The 18,669-nt window shown below is 38.6% G+C and overlaps 1 protein-coding gene across 1 annotated transcript; it reads left to right on the top strand.

The window, feature by feature from the left end:
• Positions 1-993: 993 nt before the first annotated feature.
• Positions 994-2,136, top strand: LOC120090746 (nucleolar protein 58-like). Its single transcript, XM_039048456.1, has 2 exons — positions 994-1,532; positions 1,890-2,136. The coding sequence occupies exons 1-2, from the start codon at positions 994-996 to the stop codon at positions 2,134-2,136; spliced, it is 786 nt and encodes a 261-aa protein (XP_038904384.1).
• Positions 2,137-18,669: the final 16,533 nt, after the last annotated feature.

The raw sequence follows: 18,669 nt of genomic DNA, 5'->3' as shown, positions 1-18,669 counted from the left end.
TATTAATTACTCTTTCTATCTCTGTTTCATACATAAAGACTTGCCATTGCATAACACGACCCTTTGTATAATCTTTGCAGTCAGTCTCAATCTCAGTGTCATGTATCGGTATCCTGTATCTTGTATCATAATAGCTTAGGTTTACTTTTATCGCATTTTATTTTATTATCGCAACTTTACTTTATCGCATATTTTACTTTACCGCAAATTTAAATACCTGTATAAACCAATCTTTTATTAATTGAAAAACCCCCGGTCGCATATATCACGAATGTAATCTATTAACTACGCAATCCTTGTCTTTGACCTCAGTTCACTCCGAGAAACTTGTGGTGAAATTATACTTGGTTTCAACGCAAGGAAACTTGTGACAACGCATAGCATACTACAAGCATTTCATTAATAACGCATATATCTAGAAGTAGTATCGCATATCATCGCATCATCATCATTCTATGCACTTACAGCAGATGAAAGGACATCCTTTTCTGCTAATTCATAAATGCGAGGAGTGTGGCGGGCAGGCTTTTTGAGTATCTCAAAGCCTGCAACGAAAGGATTGCGTTGGGCCCATCAAGGCCCAACCTATAAATTCCCTCCTTCTTCATCTGATGAAGTTTATTTGAATCTCAAGTGAAAAGAAAATGCTAAGAAATCTCTGCATACCATACCTTCAAAAATTTCTTCTACAAACCAAAGAAATTTTCCAACTCTTTCACTCACCAAAACCATGGCCAAGCAATCCTCACATTCATCTTCCCTACCTTCATCACCTTCCCAAGCCCATGTCACCGCAAGAGAGGTGGCATTCCTCGCAGAAAGTCGCGCCTCGCCACCCAGCCGAAGCCTATCCAAAGAATCGCTTGAAAGCCTCGAACCACTCAAAATCCGAGAGGGACCGAGCACGGAGAGTGCCCCACTCCCAGTACCATCATCGGAAAGTGAGAAGAAAAGAAGAGATGATAAAGAGTATTTGGGAGCATCTTGAGCAACATGGAGAAAGCGGGAGGGCTACCCGAAGCCGAAGTTTTTAATCAGCCCTTGCCTTCGGAGGAGGAGATGGCAGAAGCTTCACAAAGAAGCGCCCTGGCCATTGCGAATCCTAAGGAAACTGTTCAAAGAGAATCCTATGAGGGACCCATCAGGGTTGTTTTGGAGGAGGGGGGAGCGAAGAAACTATCGAAAACGACTGAAGGGAAGAAGAAAAGAAAGAGGAAGGAGAAACGGGTAAACAGAGATGAAGAGGCCCGGCCAAAGAAGGAAAAGAACAAAAAGAAGTTGAGTGAGAAGAGGGAGCGTAAGCGAGAAGAGAAGCACCTGAAGAAAGAAGAAAAGAGGAAGAGGACGGAAATCCCGGATGTCGATGGAGAATCCACCACCACAAGCGTGGAAGAGGAGGTGTCACCACAAGAAAATGAATCAGTTCAACCTCAAGAGGCATCAATGCATATCAGGATGGTTGCGACTGAAGACCGAGAGGATCCAGACATTACCCCTCTAATGCGGAGTCAGAAGGAGAATGTGCCGCAAGGGTCAACAAGCGACCCAAAATTTTGGAAAAGTCTAGCAGAAGAGAAGGAAAGGAGAAAAAGAGAAGAAGAGGAAAAACAAGAAAAGATGTTACGTGCGCGCCAAATCATCGCATCAGGCAATTTGGCAAGAAAACTCCACAATGAAGAGGTGCGTTGTAACAACGCAATTTCAGCAGAAGAAGAAAGAAAAAGGCTCGAGGATGAGCAGCACATATTGCTGGCCTCGGAGCAATTTGAAAAAGAAACGAGAGAAGAAGAAGAGGAAGAAAAGAAGAAGGAAGAGAAGGAGAAACGGTGCAAAGCAAACGTGCAGCGCATTAGAAAGACTAAAAGAAAAGAAGTTGCGGAGTGGAAAAGGGAAGCAAAAGAACAGCGCAAGGAATGGGAACGCAAACAGAGACAAAAGTCATGCCTTGCGTTGGCTCAAGATAAGGGCAAAGCAAAAGTTGGAAATAGTGAGCCTGCGTTGACCAAAAGACGTCCATCAACAAAGAAGGAAAATGATGACATGATGATGAAGATGGGATTCTTTCCTGCTTCAACGCCACTACCTGATTTAATTACAAGTGTTGTGTTGGAGCATGGGTGGGAGACATTCTGCTAGTGCCTATCCATCATAATTCCAACGGTAGTGAGAGCTTTTTATAATGACGATTCCATGGCATAAAAGATGCGGTGATCATGAAAGGGTGTACAGTGCCATTCAGCGTAAGGGACATCAATGAATTATATAAGATGAAGGCCATCCGGATGCGTCGGGTAACAAAATTATTGATGATCCCCAAGAAGAATAAATGGAGGATGCGTTGAGAAAATTAACGCAACCGGGCACTCAGTCGTAGGTATCCTTAAAAGGCATTAAGACTTATGTGTCCAACAAACTACTTCCTGAGGCGCGTCTTTGGGTTTACTTGGTGAAAAGGTGACTCATCCCTACATCGCATGACCAAACAGTTTCAAGGGATCGAGTAATGGCCTCATATTAGATAGCGCGCGGTATTCCGATTGACGTGAGCCAACTGATTCTAGCCCAAGCAAAGAAGCAGCGCAAAAAAAACAAAGGCAAGGAAAAAGTCCAAGAGTAATCAACGCAAGACCAAATACCCTTGGACCCCATACTTTTAATTATTCACCCTCCGAGCCCACCAATGGAACCCCTTTCCCCACTCCCGGATTACTTTACTAATCTCCTCCTCGCTCCAAACTTAGACAACACATCCCCAATAGCATCTTCCCCCCACCCATCTCCACTTCATTTTTCTCCTCCATCACCGCATATTGGCGACCCACACAGTTCGGGTGAAGGCACTTCCGCTCAACCTCAAACCGTTGATGGTGAAACATCACAGGCGCATCCTACCACCGCAATCCTTGCTGCTAACCTAGCAGAGATGCATTCTCTTCTCTTTCATCAACAAGATTTCTTCTTCGAAAGAATGAAGGAGTTACAAGAGAGCCATGCAAAGGTGCAACGCAGTATTGTGATGACGCGGCAGGTGCTGATCAATATTCAATGCAATATTTTCACTATCCACCTGAACCAGAGACAAATGACGAAGCGCAACCATGAATATTTTAACTTTTTGACAGCCTATTTACATTGGTACATTACGGTGCACTCTCCCATTTAATTAGCAACCTATAATTTTTGAGAAGGCTCTGCGAGTTCCTTTCTAGACAGAATCTCCTCCAGAGCCCGTGTGTCATAAACTCTAAATTTGGGGGTGTTGCCACATTTCTCATTAAATCTACAATTTTCATTTGTGCATATCTTTTAAGTCTATTCAGTAATTTTTTTATAGATATAGAAGCATATTACTTGAGTTTTTTTATTATCATATATAGATGACTATAATTTATTATTGTTGCGCTGAATGGTGATATCTTTTAGAAAAAATAGCATAATCTAAGTATAATGTGATAATAATAGGGCTTGAAAAATACTATTATGTTATCATATGGGTGTACCATATTCCTCACCCTATATCCTATGCATCGCGGATTATTCTTGTCCTATTTCAATTCTTTGCGCGGATGTTTAATTTGCATGCCAATGATTCTGAGTAATATCATACCCGCTTAAGCCATACTATTTCTTGATACTTTGCACTTTCTGACTACAACTTTCGCATAATTCGTAAGTTTAGCAATAGCACTGCTTTACCTTTTCTATTTCAAGACTGCTCAAACTTCTTTCAAAATTTTGACTACGTTTTTTGTCTTTCTATCCAAAACAATGTAATGAGGACCTTGCACATCTCTCAAATTTGGGGGGGAGATGTCTGAGCAGATGCGATCAAGCGGATGCGGTCATTATCAGGAAACGCAATTCATTTATTATCAAAAAAAAAATTAAAACTCCAATGTCAGTGCAAGGAAAAATCCAACCTGATAAGAGTTAATTCGTGAAAGGAACCTGCTCGTAGTTTGGATGTTCGCATTCACCCATGGAGCAGCCAAAACGAAGGTGTACCATCATCAACAGTCTCTAATAAATGATTGCACACCAGACTACTGCACAAAGACGCCCTAGTTGTTTTTGCAAGAAGAGGTAAATTCTTCTCAAACAAGAAGGGAATTTTTTGGTGAGGTTTGTTGTAGATTAGAATAAAGTGTGATGCTTTATGAATTGTTAAAGGATAGAAGGAAATTGCTTTGTTAGTAATGTTGTAGAGTGGAGCATTGTGTGAGCCAATCGATGCCCCCATTGCAGAGTTAGATATCTCAGCTCATGCCACATATTTCCTTAGATTGAATGATCTGTTAGAGACTAGCATCATATCTAAAATTGGCAGGGTGTGATAACTAGTAGCCAATACAGAGTTATTCTGGATGTTAATTTAGAATTTTCCTTCAAATAAAACCAATTGACGTTCCTGGTTATCTAGAATGGCTCGACTGAATATATAAATTATGAATTGTATGTAACCACACCTCAACCCTCATTGCGATGGGCGAAATGACATGTTTTCGTAACACTATTTTGAATAGTCACGCTGAAGTCAAGACAAATGAACATGCCTCATCCCGCAGTCTAATTGGCTCGAACTGAAGAACTAACCAATCATATGTCTATCTACTTAGATGCGCCAATTTCGACCGCCCAAGAGCATGTCCGACTCCAGTTTGTATATGACGCATCTGATCGATCCAGCCTTCCTTCGTCATGGTACTCAGGATCAATTTTTCAACTAGCACTCGTATAGCGGGCAATTAGGAAAAAACACACACGCTATGCATGGCGAATCGATCGATAGATGTGAAACTATTGCATTCACTGACTGATTCTGACAAGTGTACAACTTGTTGTGCCTAATTCTGATAGATTGATGTTTGAGGCAAGAGGAATTTTTTATTACAGCATGACGTTTTATCAGAATTAATTACGGGCAGTTGGAGGATCCACAAGATTTACAGAAAGCCAAGGTTTTGTCTTATACATAGCTTCCTCGAACATACGTTCCGGAATAAGGATCAGGGGCTGGTCCGACGGTGACTTACCTCGAGCTAGAACAGAATAACGTAATCCGAAGCTGAAAGGACCGAGCAAGGTTCTGAGAGGATTCTTCCGGATGGATTTCTCGAATTTATCGAAGGAAAGCTCTATAAAGTCAACAGTCAATTCTATCGGGAAAGCAGATAGAGAGGGGAAGCTTTTCCTCTTTCACGTACATCCATGTACGCGACAGCCAAGTCCGATCGGATTCTGTGTCAAGATGTTGAGCACTCTTTCGTATTATGTTTTTCTTATTCTTTATTAATCTCTAATGTTTCATCTTTTTTATCCTCATTACAATCCATGTGTATCAAATGTTCTATATTTAGAATTTTAATGTTATCATATCATTCATTATCTATCTCTTATCCTTTCAATGATTATCATTTATTCCATTTTTCTCCATGCAATGTGTTCTTAATTCCTTAGGTAAAGAAAGGGATTATAGCGAATGTATTATATCGTGTAATCAATTAAGTTTGCTTAGAGCATACTTGACGGATTCTTTACTGTAGAAGAAGAAGTGAAGATTGATTAATTCTGCCTGTATTAAGAGTAAGGTGTGAAGAATGATATAACTAATGATGAATAACGCCAAATTATTATTGCGTCACTTAGAGCGGTGCACGCGGGTTGTGCTGATTTTGGGGAGATCAGCTCCTTGATTTTTTACAGATCGATTGAAGGTATCGAAGTCAACCGGGCAGCATTCTGAGAGCGCCAACGTGAATCATTGTCTTCCGCGGGACATGGGCAAATTTCATATTTATCTTTCTTTCGGATGCCTGCCTCATAAGCATATCAATTCAGTCTCATTGTTCCGCGAATAATCAATCAAGGGATGACTTTTCGCTCTCATCAGAGTATACATTATGTCCAAAAACCTACTATCCGAAGCATCAAGGCAATAACCTGCTGTTGAATCTGTTCAGGCGTTATTAAAGGTTACTCCAGTCACAAATATGCACAATTGGGTATTCTTCGATATTGCGGCGTTTTCTACACCAAACGTCTAAATATCCGCAACCCAGGAAGTGCTCAAGGGTTCTTTTTTCCATCAGCTCGAAGTTCACACGCACTTCTTTCAATCGCCTTGCATTGAATGGTGGGAAGAACTTCTTCTTTGAATTGTTCCACCAGTTGATCCCATGATGCTTGATCTCGTTTGGCTCTAGTGAGTGAATCCCAACATCTTGCTTCGTCCCCTCAAGAGTGTAAAGAACAAAATATTAGTCTAGAACTGTCCTCCGCAGGATTATGTTCAGGTAATAGAGTTTGCACAACATTCCGACATAAGCTTGGTCAAGTGGGCATGTGGGTCTTCACCTTGCAGACCCTCAAATTGCCCTGCATTTTGGATCATTTATAGCATGACCGGTTTTATTTCGAACCTTGCGTTCTCCTCAACAATAGGCCTTGAAATCCTAGGCGAAAAATCATACAGGTTGGGTGCCGCTTAATTCCTCATGGGGATGTTGCAGTCAGCAGCCAGGAAAACAGGGTCCTGCACTGGCCTAACAGCCTTTTAATTTACTACGGGAACCGCATTGTCGTTATTATTTGCCATACTCGTTGCTTTCTTTCGCCTTATCTGATTCTGACGTGCCTGTGCGCGAAAGGTATGCTCGATCTCAGGGTCAGCTTTGAATTCTAGTTCAGCACCAGTACTCATAGACCGTCAAGCTGCTCTCCGTGTTGAACAGCTAGTACAATGAGATCTGTCCTGCAAATACCACAAACACACTCAAACAATAAACTCTTAACCAATCCCTGGCAACGGTGTCATAAACTTGTAACGCGAAATTTAGATTCCTATGCACTATGATGAAATGATGATGATGCACACAAGGTTCATGCCCATGTGAAACTACTTCTAGAAATGCGTTAATTGACAATGTTCTTGTAGTATGTTGTGTGTTGTCACAAGTTTCCTTGCGTTGAAATGAAGTATAATTTCACCGCAAGTTTCTCAGTGTGATCCGAGGTCCAACACAGGGACTGTTTACAATTATTGTGTTATGCTTGTGATACATGCGACCAGGGATTTTCAATTAATAAAGTTGTTGTGTACAAGAATATAAACATGCGATAAAGTAAAGTAAGCGTTAAAGATGCGATAATATAATAAATTGCGTTAAAGTAAATCTAAGCTAAGATGATACAAAATACAGGTTTCATGATACAAGATACTGAGGTCAAGGCTGGCTGTGAAGACTATGCAAAGATCGTGTATTACGGGGACAAGTCTTATGTACGAAGCAAAAATAGAAAAGATAATTAATACAAACATCGCAAGTTTCCTAATTGCGCTAAAGGTATAAGTACAGTTTCACTTTTCCCTTGACATACACCTCTCGGTGATCGGCCATGCTCCCACATCTCTGTGGTGAAACAGGGAAAAACGTTATGAACGCAAGGTTGCTTCCATCTCTGGAAGTACTTCTTGCTTTAGCTAACACATTCTTCTAACCTTCTTTCGATAGATTAGAATGGCATCTTCACTTCTGCTGTCATAGGTGAACATGCCGTCTAGCATGCTTTAGCTAAATGTTCTTATTTCTTTAGCACAGAGTAAGTTACTTGTTTAATTCATATTAATTACCAAGGGATTAAGAAGACTTTATGAAGAAAGCGATAATCGGAGGAACGAAAATAGACAGAGAAGGGGATATGAAATCGATCGAGACATTCAATATTTCTATTCAGCGTCTGATACATGATTTGTGAATGAAGAGATTAAAAAGGTGAAATACAGTTGATGAAAATAGAGTTAGAAACAAATACAAATAAACGACAACATCTTAGCACCGATCTAGATGGAGATTTGCTTGCAAATGTGGATGGATCGTGCAGATGGATGAGCTTCCCTCTCAGGCTTGCTCAACCGGTAGCAGGGATCTGAGTAAAGAGCTTCACGGCGGGGATCTAGCAGAATAGCACTGAGACTCACCTCTCGGCCTTGTCTCTTTTCTTCCCAGATTTCTTCCGTTCAATACTCAGCTTAGCCTCTTTCTCAATAATTTAGCAGCACTTAGCCCTCGTATCAATTATACCCGTATCAAATATATCTTCTGTGAATTCTATAGGGGTATTTATAGGTGAAAAGCTTTGACTCTTGGCTGTGGACCCCACTTCTTGTTATGAAAATTCTGAAGATGGAGGAATAAATATTCCTTCTGTTATTGCAATCAGACCGATCAAATCTGCACAACGGTTAGTTGTAATAGGTCGATAACTCTCCACCTTTTGCGTTGCTCATTTGCATCTTTCGAGATCGGATTACTCGCATTGCGATGTTGTTTTTATTACGCATGCGGTTGAAATTCAGCTCGGGATCGACTGCGACATTGCGTCGTCATTGCGTTAATTGTCTCTTCATATGTTTGACTTGATGGGTCGCATGTAAATCAGAGTATGCGTTATTCAGTTTCTTTGTTTCGAGCTGAGTCGCAAAGCGTTGCCTTGTTTCCTACAAAACAGAGTAAAACTATCTTCTTCTACCATTTTGACAATGTTAGTGGGTGTAATTGCGTTAATCTATAATTATTGTATTTCTAAGCTAATTTTCATACCAATCAACGCATATTCCTTCTCTTTTGGCCTGCTGCATCTGAAAACTAAAACATTATTCTTTTTAGAAAAGAGTCATTCTACATTACATTTTCCACTACTTAGCTAAACCTTATGATTGAATATGATGAGAGGCGAAACTCTGCACACTTAAGAAAAAGAGATAACAAAGAATTATTTTGGAATGCTTGAGGACAAGCATTGTTCATTTGGGGGTGGTGATAATTGTAGAAATACAAGTTATTTTTTGCTCTTAAGTTGGAACACACAAGGTTTTTAATGATAAATTCTCTCGATTTTTAGAAGAAATGCATGGAATTACTCAAAACTTAGCAAACTCATGCTAAAGAAGTTTTATTACTAAATATTGCAGCATTTAACCCATTGAATTGCAGGATTTCAACAAGCTAAACAATAATCAAGAAAGTGTCATAGGGAAGCTCTAACGAATGGGGCAGTGGTCGAAGGAAATTCAACGCAGAGAACATTCATGATCCAGGCTTGATTATGTCACATTACCACTTGCAAGCTGGGACCTGCAGCAGGAGGTGTCTCAAAAGCTTTTCGAGTGTCAGGCATGCTACCGGGCATGACTTTAATGCTGCCATAACACGTGTACTGACGAATGCTATAAATAGTGAAATCCCCTCCAGAGTTCGTAGTTAGGGAGTGGAGGAAGTCAAGCTTATGCTGTAGTTCTTTAGAAGCTGTGCTGTGGTGCCAAGACGAACAGAAGGGTTAAGAACCATCACCACCATCGATCAGGGAGCGGAGGAAGTCAAGCTTGAGAAAGACACTTCGTCTAACTCCTATACAAGTGATTGTACACAACAGAATTGGGCCAAAGAGATACAAGAGATTGTATTCTGCGGCTTGACTTAGTTTCTTTCATTTCATTTGATTGAATATTGCTTTTGTAAAGACAATTTGCTTCTTTATAAATTCATATATTTGATCCATCACACATGACATTGTTTATTTCTTGTTTATGTTGAATGCATTTATACTTTATGCAAAATCTCATCTCAAACGCTTAAGCCGACTTGATCAATTGGTGAAAGCATCCTTAGCTTAGATTATTCGAAAGAATAGATAAGCCAGCATCAAGTAGGACGCCTAGTACATCTAGAGATAGACTTTCTGGTGTCTATTGCATTTTATGTTAGACGCATGCATGCTAGAGATAGGTTTTGTATGTTGTTCGCATTGAGAAGTGCTGAATAAAGTCTAACGCATAAACAAAGATAAGCAAATCATCCCATCTCATCCACATCACATTTTGGTTTGTGTACACTCATTTTAGACCGATGCATACCACTTACATTAAAATCCATTTTCGCGTGATCCATCGCTCACTACTCAGCTCTTTTGTATCTTCTTGCACAAGCCCAACACTTTAGTGTAAATAACATATTTCTCTCATACATTTAGGAAAGCCCTACAATAGCCACAACGCAAGGTCTGCATTAGTTTAACTGAATCCCTGAGTTCGACCCTGGACTTACCAGGAACCTAAATTGGATTTATACTTGGGTCTGGTTTAGGAAAACTTGAACGTCAATAATAGGAGTGTCGTGCGTTCTGTTGCACAGCCTTAACGCACCAACACGTTACAAATACTTAAACGCATTAAAGTATCAACACATCACTTAGAACTTATTTTTCCAATCTACTTTATATAATACACTCCCAGATCAAATCACGATAGCAACGAACACTATCACATTGCATTTCGCTTTTTGAAGTTTTACCACTGCATTCTTCTTGATTACCACAATCATTTAACAAGTAGATAAAATTAGTAGTTTACCTCATTCTGTTCTTTACCAATATGATTTCAATGATGAAAAACATGCTTCTATTTCTTTCGTATATATTAGAGTCAACTTAATCTTAAGATAGTCACCTCATAAAATATTTCTAAAAGTTAGGGGTTTGCTAGCTTTCTTTCAAACTCTCTTTACAACGCATTCTAGAACATCGCATAACTTATTTTAATCTTTTGGCAATAGGGACATTCACTAGAAGAAATTTGGGATTTAATTTCATTTTAAAACTGACATTAAAGGGCTTTAATGTCGGTTGACAACCGACATTAAAGATAGTGTTATTAAAGCCCTTTATTGTCGGATTTAAACCGACATTAAAGGGCTTCAATAACACAACCTTCAATGTCGGTTGCAACCAACATTAAAGACCTTCAGTGAAATTTCCAACCAACATTAAAGGTCATTAATGTCGATTGCAATTGACATTAAATACCTTCAGTGAAATTTCCAATCGACATTAAAGCTTGTTTTTTTTATTTCTTCACCGACATTAAAGCCCGAATCTGTCCCTTTTTTTTTAATTTCGTTGTCGAATCAATTTTTTTGGTCAAAAAGTATAACATGACACATCATCATCGAACGTTGTGGCTATGACATATTATTTATGTATGGATTATAAATCTATTACATTTAATACACAAATTCCGCTATAAAATTATAACTTAAAAAGTCGTACAATAATTCAAGCCTTGCAAACACAAATTACAAGTAATACAAATAGTATAATTTTACAAACACTATGAGTTTACTGTCACTCTCCACTTGGTAAGTATGGATCCCTTCATAATTCTTCGTGAACAAACCCCTCCAGTTTCAACAGTGTCTAGTTATAGGCATCTTTGTCTGACCACTGTTGTTCAAAGGATCACAAACAAAAAAGATTTAAGACAAAGGATTGAAAGTGAAAATATGATCAGACAAGAAAAAGCATAAAGAGGTTGTGATACCAAATCTTTACTCCTTTGTTGCACCTGCAAAACAAGAAAACTCAATAGTTGAATAAATGAGAGAATCTTCTTTTTCAAAATCTTTACTCCTTTTTCAAGAATCTTATTTTTCAAAATTTTCGACAGCATCATGATGCTACCACAACAAAACCAAAAATTTACCTTGAACCTGTTCAAAGAAACACACTCCCAAAAATATTTCACAACCACTTGTTCTCAACAGAACTATCAGAATTCCCAAAAAATGAATATTCAAGGACACATACATCAATAAGCAAATTTAGCTCACAATGTACTTCAAATCTCAAAAGTTGTAACAAAAACTACTATAGTGCATGAATAACCCACAAACTACCATAATGCAATCCACAAAATCAAGCACTTTGAATCAAATCTAAACTACAAATAAATAGTTGAATGGAGCACATGGTAAACAGTAAAGCACTATACATTGGAATCGAAACATGACATTGATATCAATAATTTGATCCTAAAAATTTATATATCATATCTTCGCACATTAGAAGAAACATTTCCACTTTGGATCCTGTTAAGTAAAACTCCAAAAATAAACATGTAGCTTTTGTTTCTTTTCATAAATGAACTACAAATGAACTACTTAAAGAATTTAATTAATATGGTCTAAACTAAGACTTCATTTTTCCTGTCTAGTCTTTGATTGCACCAAGGAACAGGCAAAAATACATGAGGAAGAAAAACAAGTCCTTCGAAATCCCAGAAATGCTTAAACGTTAAGACTCCATTTGATAACCACGTTAGTCTTCTTACTATTTTATTACAATACTTTCTTAATGTGAGGACCCATAGACCTTACACTGTGTATGGTTGGTTTTTTAGATCCAGATAACGAGAAGCAATGAGACAATTCCTCCTTTTCGATTTTATAACCTAAAAGAAACAGACGGACATGATGTATAGTAAACAACACTTTTTAGAGATTAAGGCAGTATTTGACACAAACTTGGAGATATTTGTAATTTAACCTTTAAACTTCCAAAGTAATCAGCTTATGTTTCAGAAGTCCACCTGTAGTCAGCTTTTTTCATATCTTATGCAAGCTGAAACACAGGTCAATAAAGTAGTGAAAGATAATAAACTTCTCCCAAAAGGAAACAGAGAACAAAAATTCAGAACATCTAAGCCAAATTTAAAATAAACTGGATCAAATAGCCAAAGAGAAACTCTAGTTCTTTCTTCACCTTAAACTCATTTGAAACATGAAAATATACAACAACCACTTGGGGAAGGGGAAGGGGAAGGGGAAGGGGGTTTAAGATGGTGGAAATAACAAACTACAGGTTAAACACAAAACATGTAACTGCTCAGTCAAAAAAGACTCCCTCACATGATTCGGTACATAAGATAATTTCATGTTTCTCTAGCCCATAACTTTATCTTCCTAATAAACAACAACTGCAAGAACTTTACAAATATCATGAAGTAAAAATGTGCTTCAGTGCACTGATACAAGCAAAAATGCCACAAGCAAAAATGCCACATTTCTTCCATTCATGGAATGATTGTAAAGACATAATTGAACTTGCAAATATTCATAATACTCTCAAATTTTAATACAGAACGACATACCAGTAAGCTCTCCAACACCTGAAATGTAAACTTATTCTGAATCTGATGAGTCCGATCTCGTACTTTGTCGTACACTTCTCCTGGTTTGTGCACTAGATTTTGAAGCATTTATGGATGATTCACCTTCATGGAAGATGACTTGACATTTTGCCAATCTATCTTCCAATTCCTCTGTGCTGAATTCATCAGTTCCACCAAGCTCATCAAATCCTACCTGATGGATTCACATGAGAGAAAGGTAATTTTAATAAAAACAACCATAATTCAATAATCAATGGTGTATTATCATAAAGTACATACCACATAGTCATCTACTTTTGCTTTCTTGATCAGAGCAAGGGTTGGAAGAACAACGATCTTCAACTTCTCAGCCAGAAATGGACTTGGCTATGATGAATTCAGCAATTCAGCCAAAAATGGACATCCCTTTGGTTTTTAGGTACAGTAGCTTGAAAGCCACTTAGAGGTCCATTGTTATAGGTCTTAACTGGATCAAATCAAATATCGTCATGTAGAAGATCAATAGTGGTGAACAAAGTTCATTTTGGAGAGTAATGTGGAACGGAAAAAGTCCTCTTTCTGATAGCTTCCCTAGACTCTTTCCTTTATCACTGATCCCAAATGACTCGATTAAAGCAGTCTGGAACTTTGAGCAATCGAAATGGGATATTAAACCCAGAAGACCTCTATGCGACAGAGAGTTCATCAACGGAATCGTGCTAACTCCTTTGCGATTCCTAAAGACATCGGGGAGATGGACAAACGCATGTGCAAACTCACTATAAATGGTGTTCACACAGTTTCATCGGTGAAAGATGCTCTACACTACCAATCGATCAATATTGATCCCATTCTTGAACCAGATATGTACATTATATTTTGGAAATCATACATCCTTAAAAAATATAAATTCTTCCTCTGGTCAATCTCTTACCACAACATAAATACTATGAAGTTGCTTCAGAAGAAGCTACAAAAATTATTCGCTCAATCCAAATAGGTGCCCCTTGAGCAAAAAACCTTTTATTCTCCATGTTGATTCCTCTAGTGAGCTTCAAGATCGGGTTCTCTTTACCCAACTCGAGTTCCTCTGGTGAGCATTGACGCTCCTTTGTTCCAGATCTGGTCAAGACCTTCACCTGCGCAGAATCACCCGCCAGTCTAGTCAAGCCTTTCAGCCCCAAAATTCTAGATCCGGTCAATGCCTGTGCAGCATCTGAATAATGAAAAAAATGGTGGATCCAGATCTTCTATGGATGATCGGTGACGACAGATTGAAGGGGAAGTCGGCGAAAGGGAGGGGTTATCAGGAAAAGAGAGGGAAATGAAAAAAATGGGGGGAAATCGGATGTTTAATGTTTGATTCTTTAATGTCGGTTTTAAAACCGACATTAAAGATCCGCTTTTTTTTTAAAAAAAAAACAAAACTGACATTATACATCCAGTTTCACTTTTTTCAACCGACATTAAAGGCCAAAATTCTTGTAGTGATTGCCGCATTTTAAATTTGGGGGTGAGGTATTTACTTTCGACCTTACTATGTTCTATTAAAAAAAAACATTTATGAGAATAACATCTCCACTATCAACGCAAAGGGGAAACCCATGTTGATAAGAGTTAAGTTGTGAAAGGCACTTACCCGTAGTTGGATGTCCGCATGACACACGTGGGGGCAAGCCAAAACGAAAGTAAGTTACCAGGATCAACGCATAAATTAATGACCGTAACTCCAATGCCAAATTGGTATGAGTTCAATTTGAGAAAGAATGCATTGCTCGTGGTCGGATGTCCACATGACACCTGTGGGGGCAAGTCAAAACGAAGGCAAGGCACTCGAATCAACGCAAGGTCAGAAAAAAGTAGCAATAAAGAAAAATTTTTTGCAAGGATAAATCTTTTGTCACCCCGGTAGAAAATTTTCTTTTTGAAATAAATCATGCGATGTTCCAAGAATTTAGTAAAGTCCTTTTGAAAGTTAAACTTGCAGTCCCTAGGTCTTAGAAATATTTTAAGAGTAGACTTGAATAAGACTTAGGAAAATTCTAGTATATAGGATTTGAATGAAGTATCCTTGAGAAATCTAGGAAAAGAACTTTGAGGTGGACTGGCTAAAGGAATCTTTAGCTCATGCTTGAGGACAAGAATTGTTTAAATTTAGGGGTGTGATAACGGGCAGAAATGCACGTTATCATAGTCCTAAGTTATTAAACAATGTTGGATTTCGTTGATGAAAAATGATAAATTGCGTTCATTAAGCATAAAATCTATAATATTACGGTCGAGTGCGTCAGCGCATTGGAACTATTGATTTTTGTATTTTTTGTGCAGAATATGCGTTAACGCATTGCTAAGATTGCGATCATAGAAATTCATCGGTCGAGTGCGACTTAACCGCAAGACTTTGCGTTGATCGCACTCACAAATATTCACCCAAGAAGAATCGCCGCAACATGGTAGGCGCATCCGGACAAAAGGACAATTAAGATCGATGAGACAAAAAGCTAATAGCAGTCGGATCCAAATTAAGGTTACAGCTGATAACGGTCACAAAAGTACATCCAGCTTTAATCGGTGACAATTATCCGGCGCATAAAATAAGGAATTAAAGCTGTCCCATCTGTACAACCAAGAAAAGAAGCCGCCTTTCACCTTTTGATGCCCTATAAATACCAAGTGCATTCTTCAGAGAAGGGGTTAAGCAGTCGATTACTTCATCACTTTACAAGTTCACACCTCTATTCATAGTTTTCTTTTCCATTTCATGGCGGACTAGAGAAGAGTGGTGACGCCAGAGATCATCCAAGCAGCTCGAGAGAGGACCTTGGGGTGTAAGAGTAGAGAGCGGGTTAACTCTCACGAAAGTGAGAATGTCATTAGAGCACGAGTAAAAACAGTGTAACTCTTGGGCAAGAAATTGCTCCAGGCTCTTTACTGTACTTGCATTGTTAATTTGTACTTCATCTTTTATCTATTCAATGGAAGTTATATTTCTACCTCTGCTCACTCTCTTAATACGCAAATTAGTTGAATGGGTTGAGAGGAACTAAGCTAACATGATCTAGGAAGTTCATTGCTTGCGATTGTCTTGTTTTATGCTGTGCGAAACATTCCTTTAGAGTTACTCAAGAGAGAATCTAAAGAAAGAACCTAATGTCTCAAGAGAGCTAGGTTAGAATCTGACTTGAAAGAGCAAGATTAGGCTTGCATAAATAAGAAATAGGGACTTAGAGATAAGCTCTGTTCGTCAACTTGCATCACATGCATCCTAGGAATAGGAATGATATTATGCGGTCGCATATTTATGTGAATGTCATGTTGTCAGCGCATAAATAGAAATAGAGGTTTATGTGTAAACCCTATAGACTTATCGCATATTTATCGCATGCTTTCTAGCCTTAGAAGCCGTGGCACGAGAGGTGGTTTACTATTGTATGCATGTTGCATGATCGCAAGGCATGAATGCAACCTAGGGAGTGTTAGCTGAAACCCTTCTCAACCCATTCACCGCATATTCATCATATTTCCCGTTGCCAACTCTTTTCGAACTCTGCCACATTTATTATTATTTTCATGAACGTAACAAAAAACCAACCGCCTTATTTATTTTACCCGTTACCGCAAAGTTTTCATAAGAAAATTATCAATGCAAACTATTTTCACAAGTCCCTGTGATCGACCCTGGACTTACAAGGAAACTCAGAGGAATTTACACTTGGATTCCGTTGGGGAAACTTGAGTGCACAACATAATTCCATCAACGCATATAATCCATTTCCACATTTAATAAAATAATGCATCAGTCACGAACTTGTCGACAACATGAACGGCCTCCACAGAACCTCGACGGTGTCGAGCTGAGTATGACACCACCAAGAAGGTTACCTTGGTATTCTCGGTATGAGAATCCAGAGGGTAGGCTCTGTTCGGACTTGGATCGAGGTAGAAGAAGGAGGAAAGAACAATCGTGTACACGATTGAGCAAGTGGGAGAAGACAGAAACCTATCACATAGGTCGATGCCCAATCGTTTAGCTAAAGCTAAGCGACCATCTAATAAAAGCTAAGAGATTGTTTAACTCATCGCATAGCTCAGTGTTTGTCGCCTAGAAACACTACACGATTGTTTACTTTGGGCAAGCTGTCGCTTAGTAAATACTGCACGATTGTTTAGCTCGCCCAAGCTATCGTTTAGTAAATCTATATTTACTTAACAAGCGCCATGAGTTTCTTTTTTGCAAGAGAAATCTCAAAACAAATTTTTTCCAAAAGCTTACTAAAATTAGGAAAACAATTTTTCTTTTATCTCACGGTTACGACGAACCACCAATAACCACCCACTTAATTGGTTATTAAAGAAAAATCATTAATTATCCAATAATTAATATTATTATAAATATAAATGATAACCAACTTATCATACTATATTTATAACCTATAGTTTTAATATTTCATCTCATGAAACATATAAACCATAGTTTTTTTTCTATTCTATGGTACTTAATGTAAATCTTATTTACATCAATCTTCCTCTAGATATATCTCATACATCATACCGATTATATCATATATAATCAAAATACCTCTTGTCAATTTGAACATTCCATTGTATAGATATGAAGATGAAGTACACAATAACAATGCAAGTATAATAAAGAGCCTAGTAGCAATTTCTTGCTGCCAGGCGTTTACACTATTTCTATTCGTGCTCTAAAGATAATCTCGCTCACACGAAAGTCGGCCTAATCTCTGCTCTTACGCCTCAAGGTTCTCTCTCAAGTCTCCCTGAGCGATCTCCGGTGCCACCATTCTTCTCTTAGTCCACCTTAAAATGGATAGGAAAACTATGGACAGAGGCGTGAACTAAACGGTGAACTAATCAACTCGTTAACCCCTTCTCTGAAGAATGCCCTTGGTATTTATAGAGCATCCATAGTGAAAAGTGGCTTCTCTCTCCTGGTTGTATAGATGGGACAGCTTTAATTCGTTACTGATGTGCCGAAAAATTATCACTAATAAAGCTGAATGTACTTTGTGATCGTTATCGGTTGTCAACTTAATTTGGATTCGACTATCATCAGCTTCTGTCCCATCGCTCTTAATTGGCCTTTCACCCAGATGCGCCTACCATATTGTGTTGACCAAGTTGTGGCGATCCTTCTTGGGCAAATGTTTGCGAGCACGATCAATGCAAAGCCTTGCGGTGAAGTTGTGCTCGACCAATGAATTCCTATGATCGCAATGTTTGCATTGCGTTAACACATATTCTACACAAAAATACAAAAATCAACTGTTCTAATGCGTTGAATGCATGCGACTGCAATATTAAGAAATTGATGCTTAATGGACGCAAAGTAAAATATTTCATCAATGCAATCCAACATTGTTTAAGAATTTAGCATTATGATAACGGGCAGAAAAAGGGACAGCTTAAGCGAAGTTAACGATCGAGTAGTGTTTTGTAGGCGATAGACAATGAGCTAAACGATCGCTTAGCTTTTGCTAGACGATCGCTTAGCTTTAGCTAAACAATTGGGCATCGACCTATGTGATAGGTTTTTGTCTTCTCCCATTAGCCCAACCGTGTACACAATTGTTCATTCCTCCTTCGTCTACCTCATACCAAGTCCAAACAGAGCCCATCCTCTGGATTCTTACATCGAGAATACCAAGGTAACCTTCTTGGTGGTG

The sequence above is a fragment of the Benincasa hispida genome, chromosome 11 (genome assembly GCF_009727055.1).
Source record: "Benincasa hispida cultivar B227 chromosome 11, ASM972705v1, whole genome shotgun sequence".
NCBI classification, from domain to species: Eukaryota; Viridiplantae; Streptophyta; class Magnoliopsida; order Cucurbitales; family Cucurbitaceae; genus Benincasa; species Benincasa hispida.
This window is presented reverse-complemented; position numbering and strand designations above follow the sequence as displayed.

Excerpts from the sequence above, each read along its gene's own strand:
- LOC120090746 (XM_039048456.1), top strand. The coding sequence starts at position 994 with ATGGAGAAAGCGGGAGGGCTACCCGAAGCCGAAGTTTTTAATCAGCCC. Across the intron at positions 1,533-1,889 it reads AAGGAGAATGTGCCGCAAGG|GGAAGCAAAAGAACAGCGCA; the intron begins GTCAACAAGCGA and ends GGAGTGGAAAAG.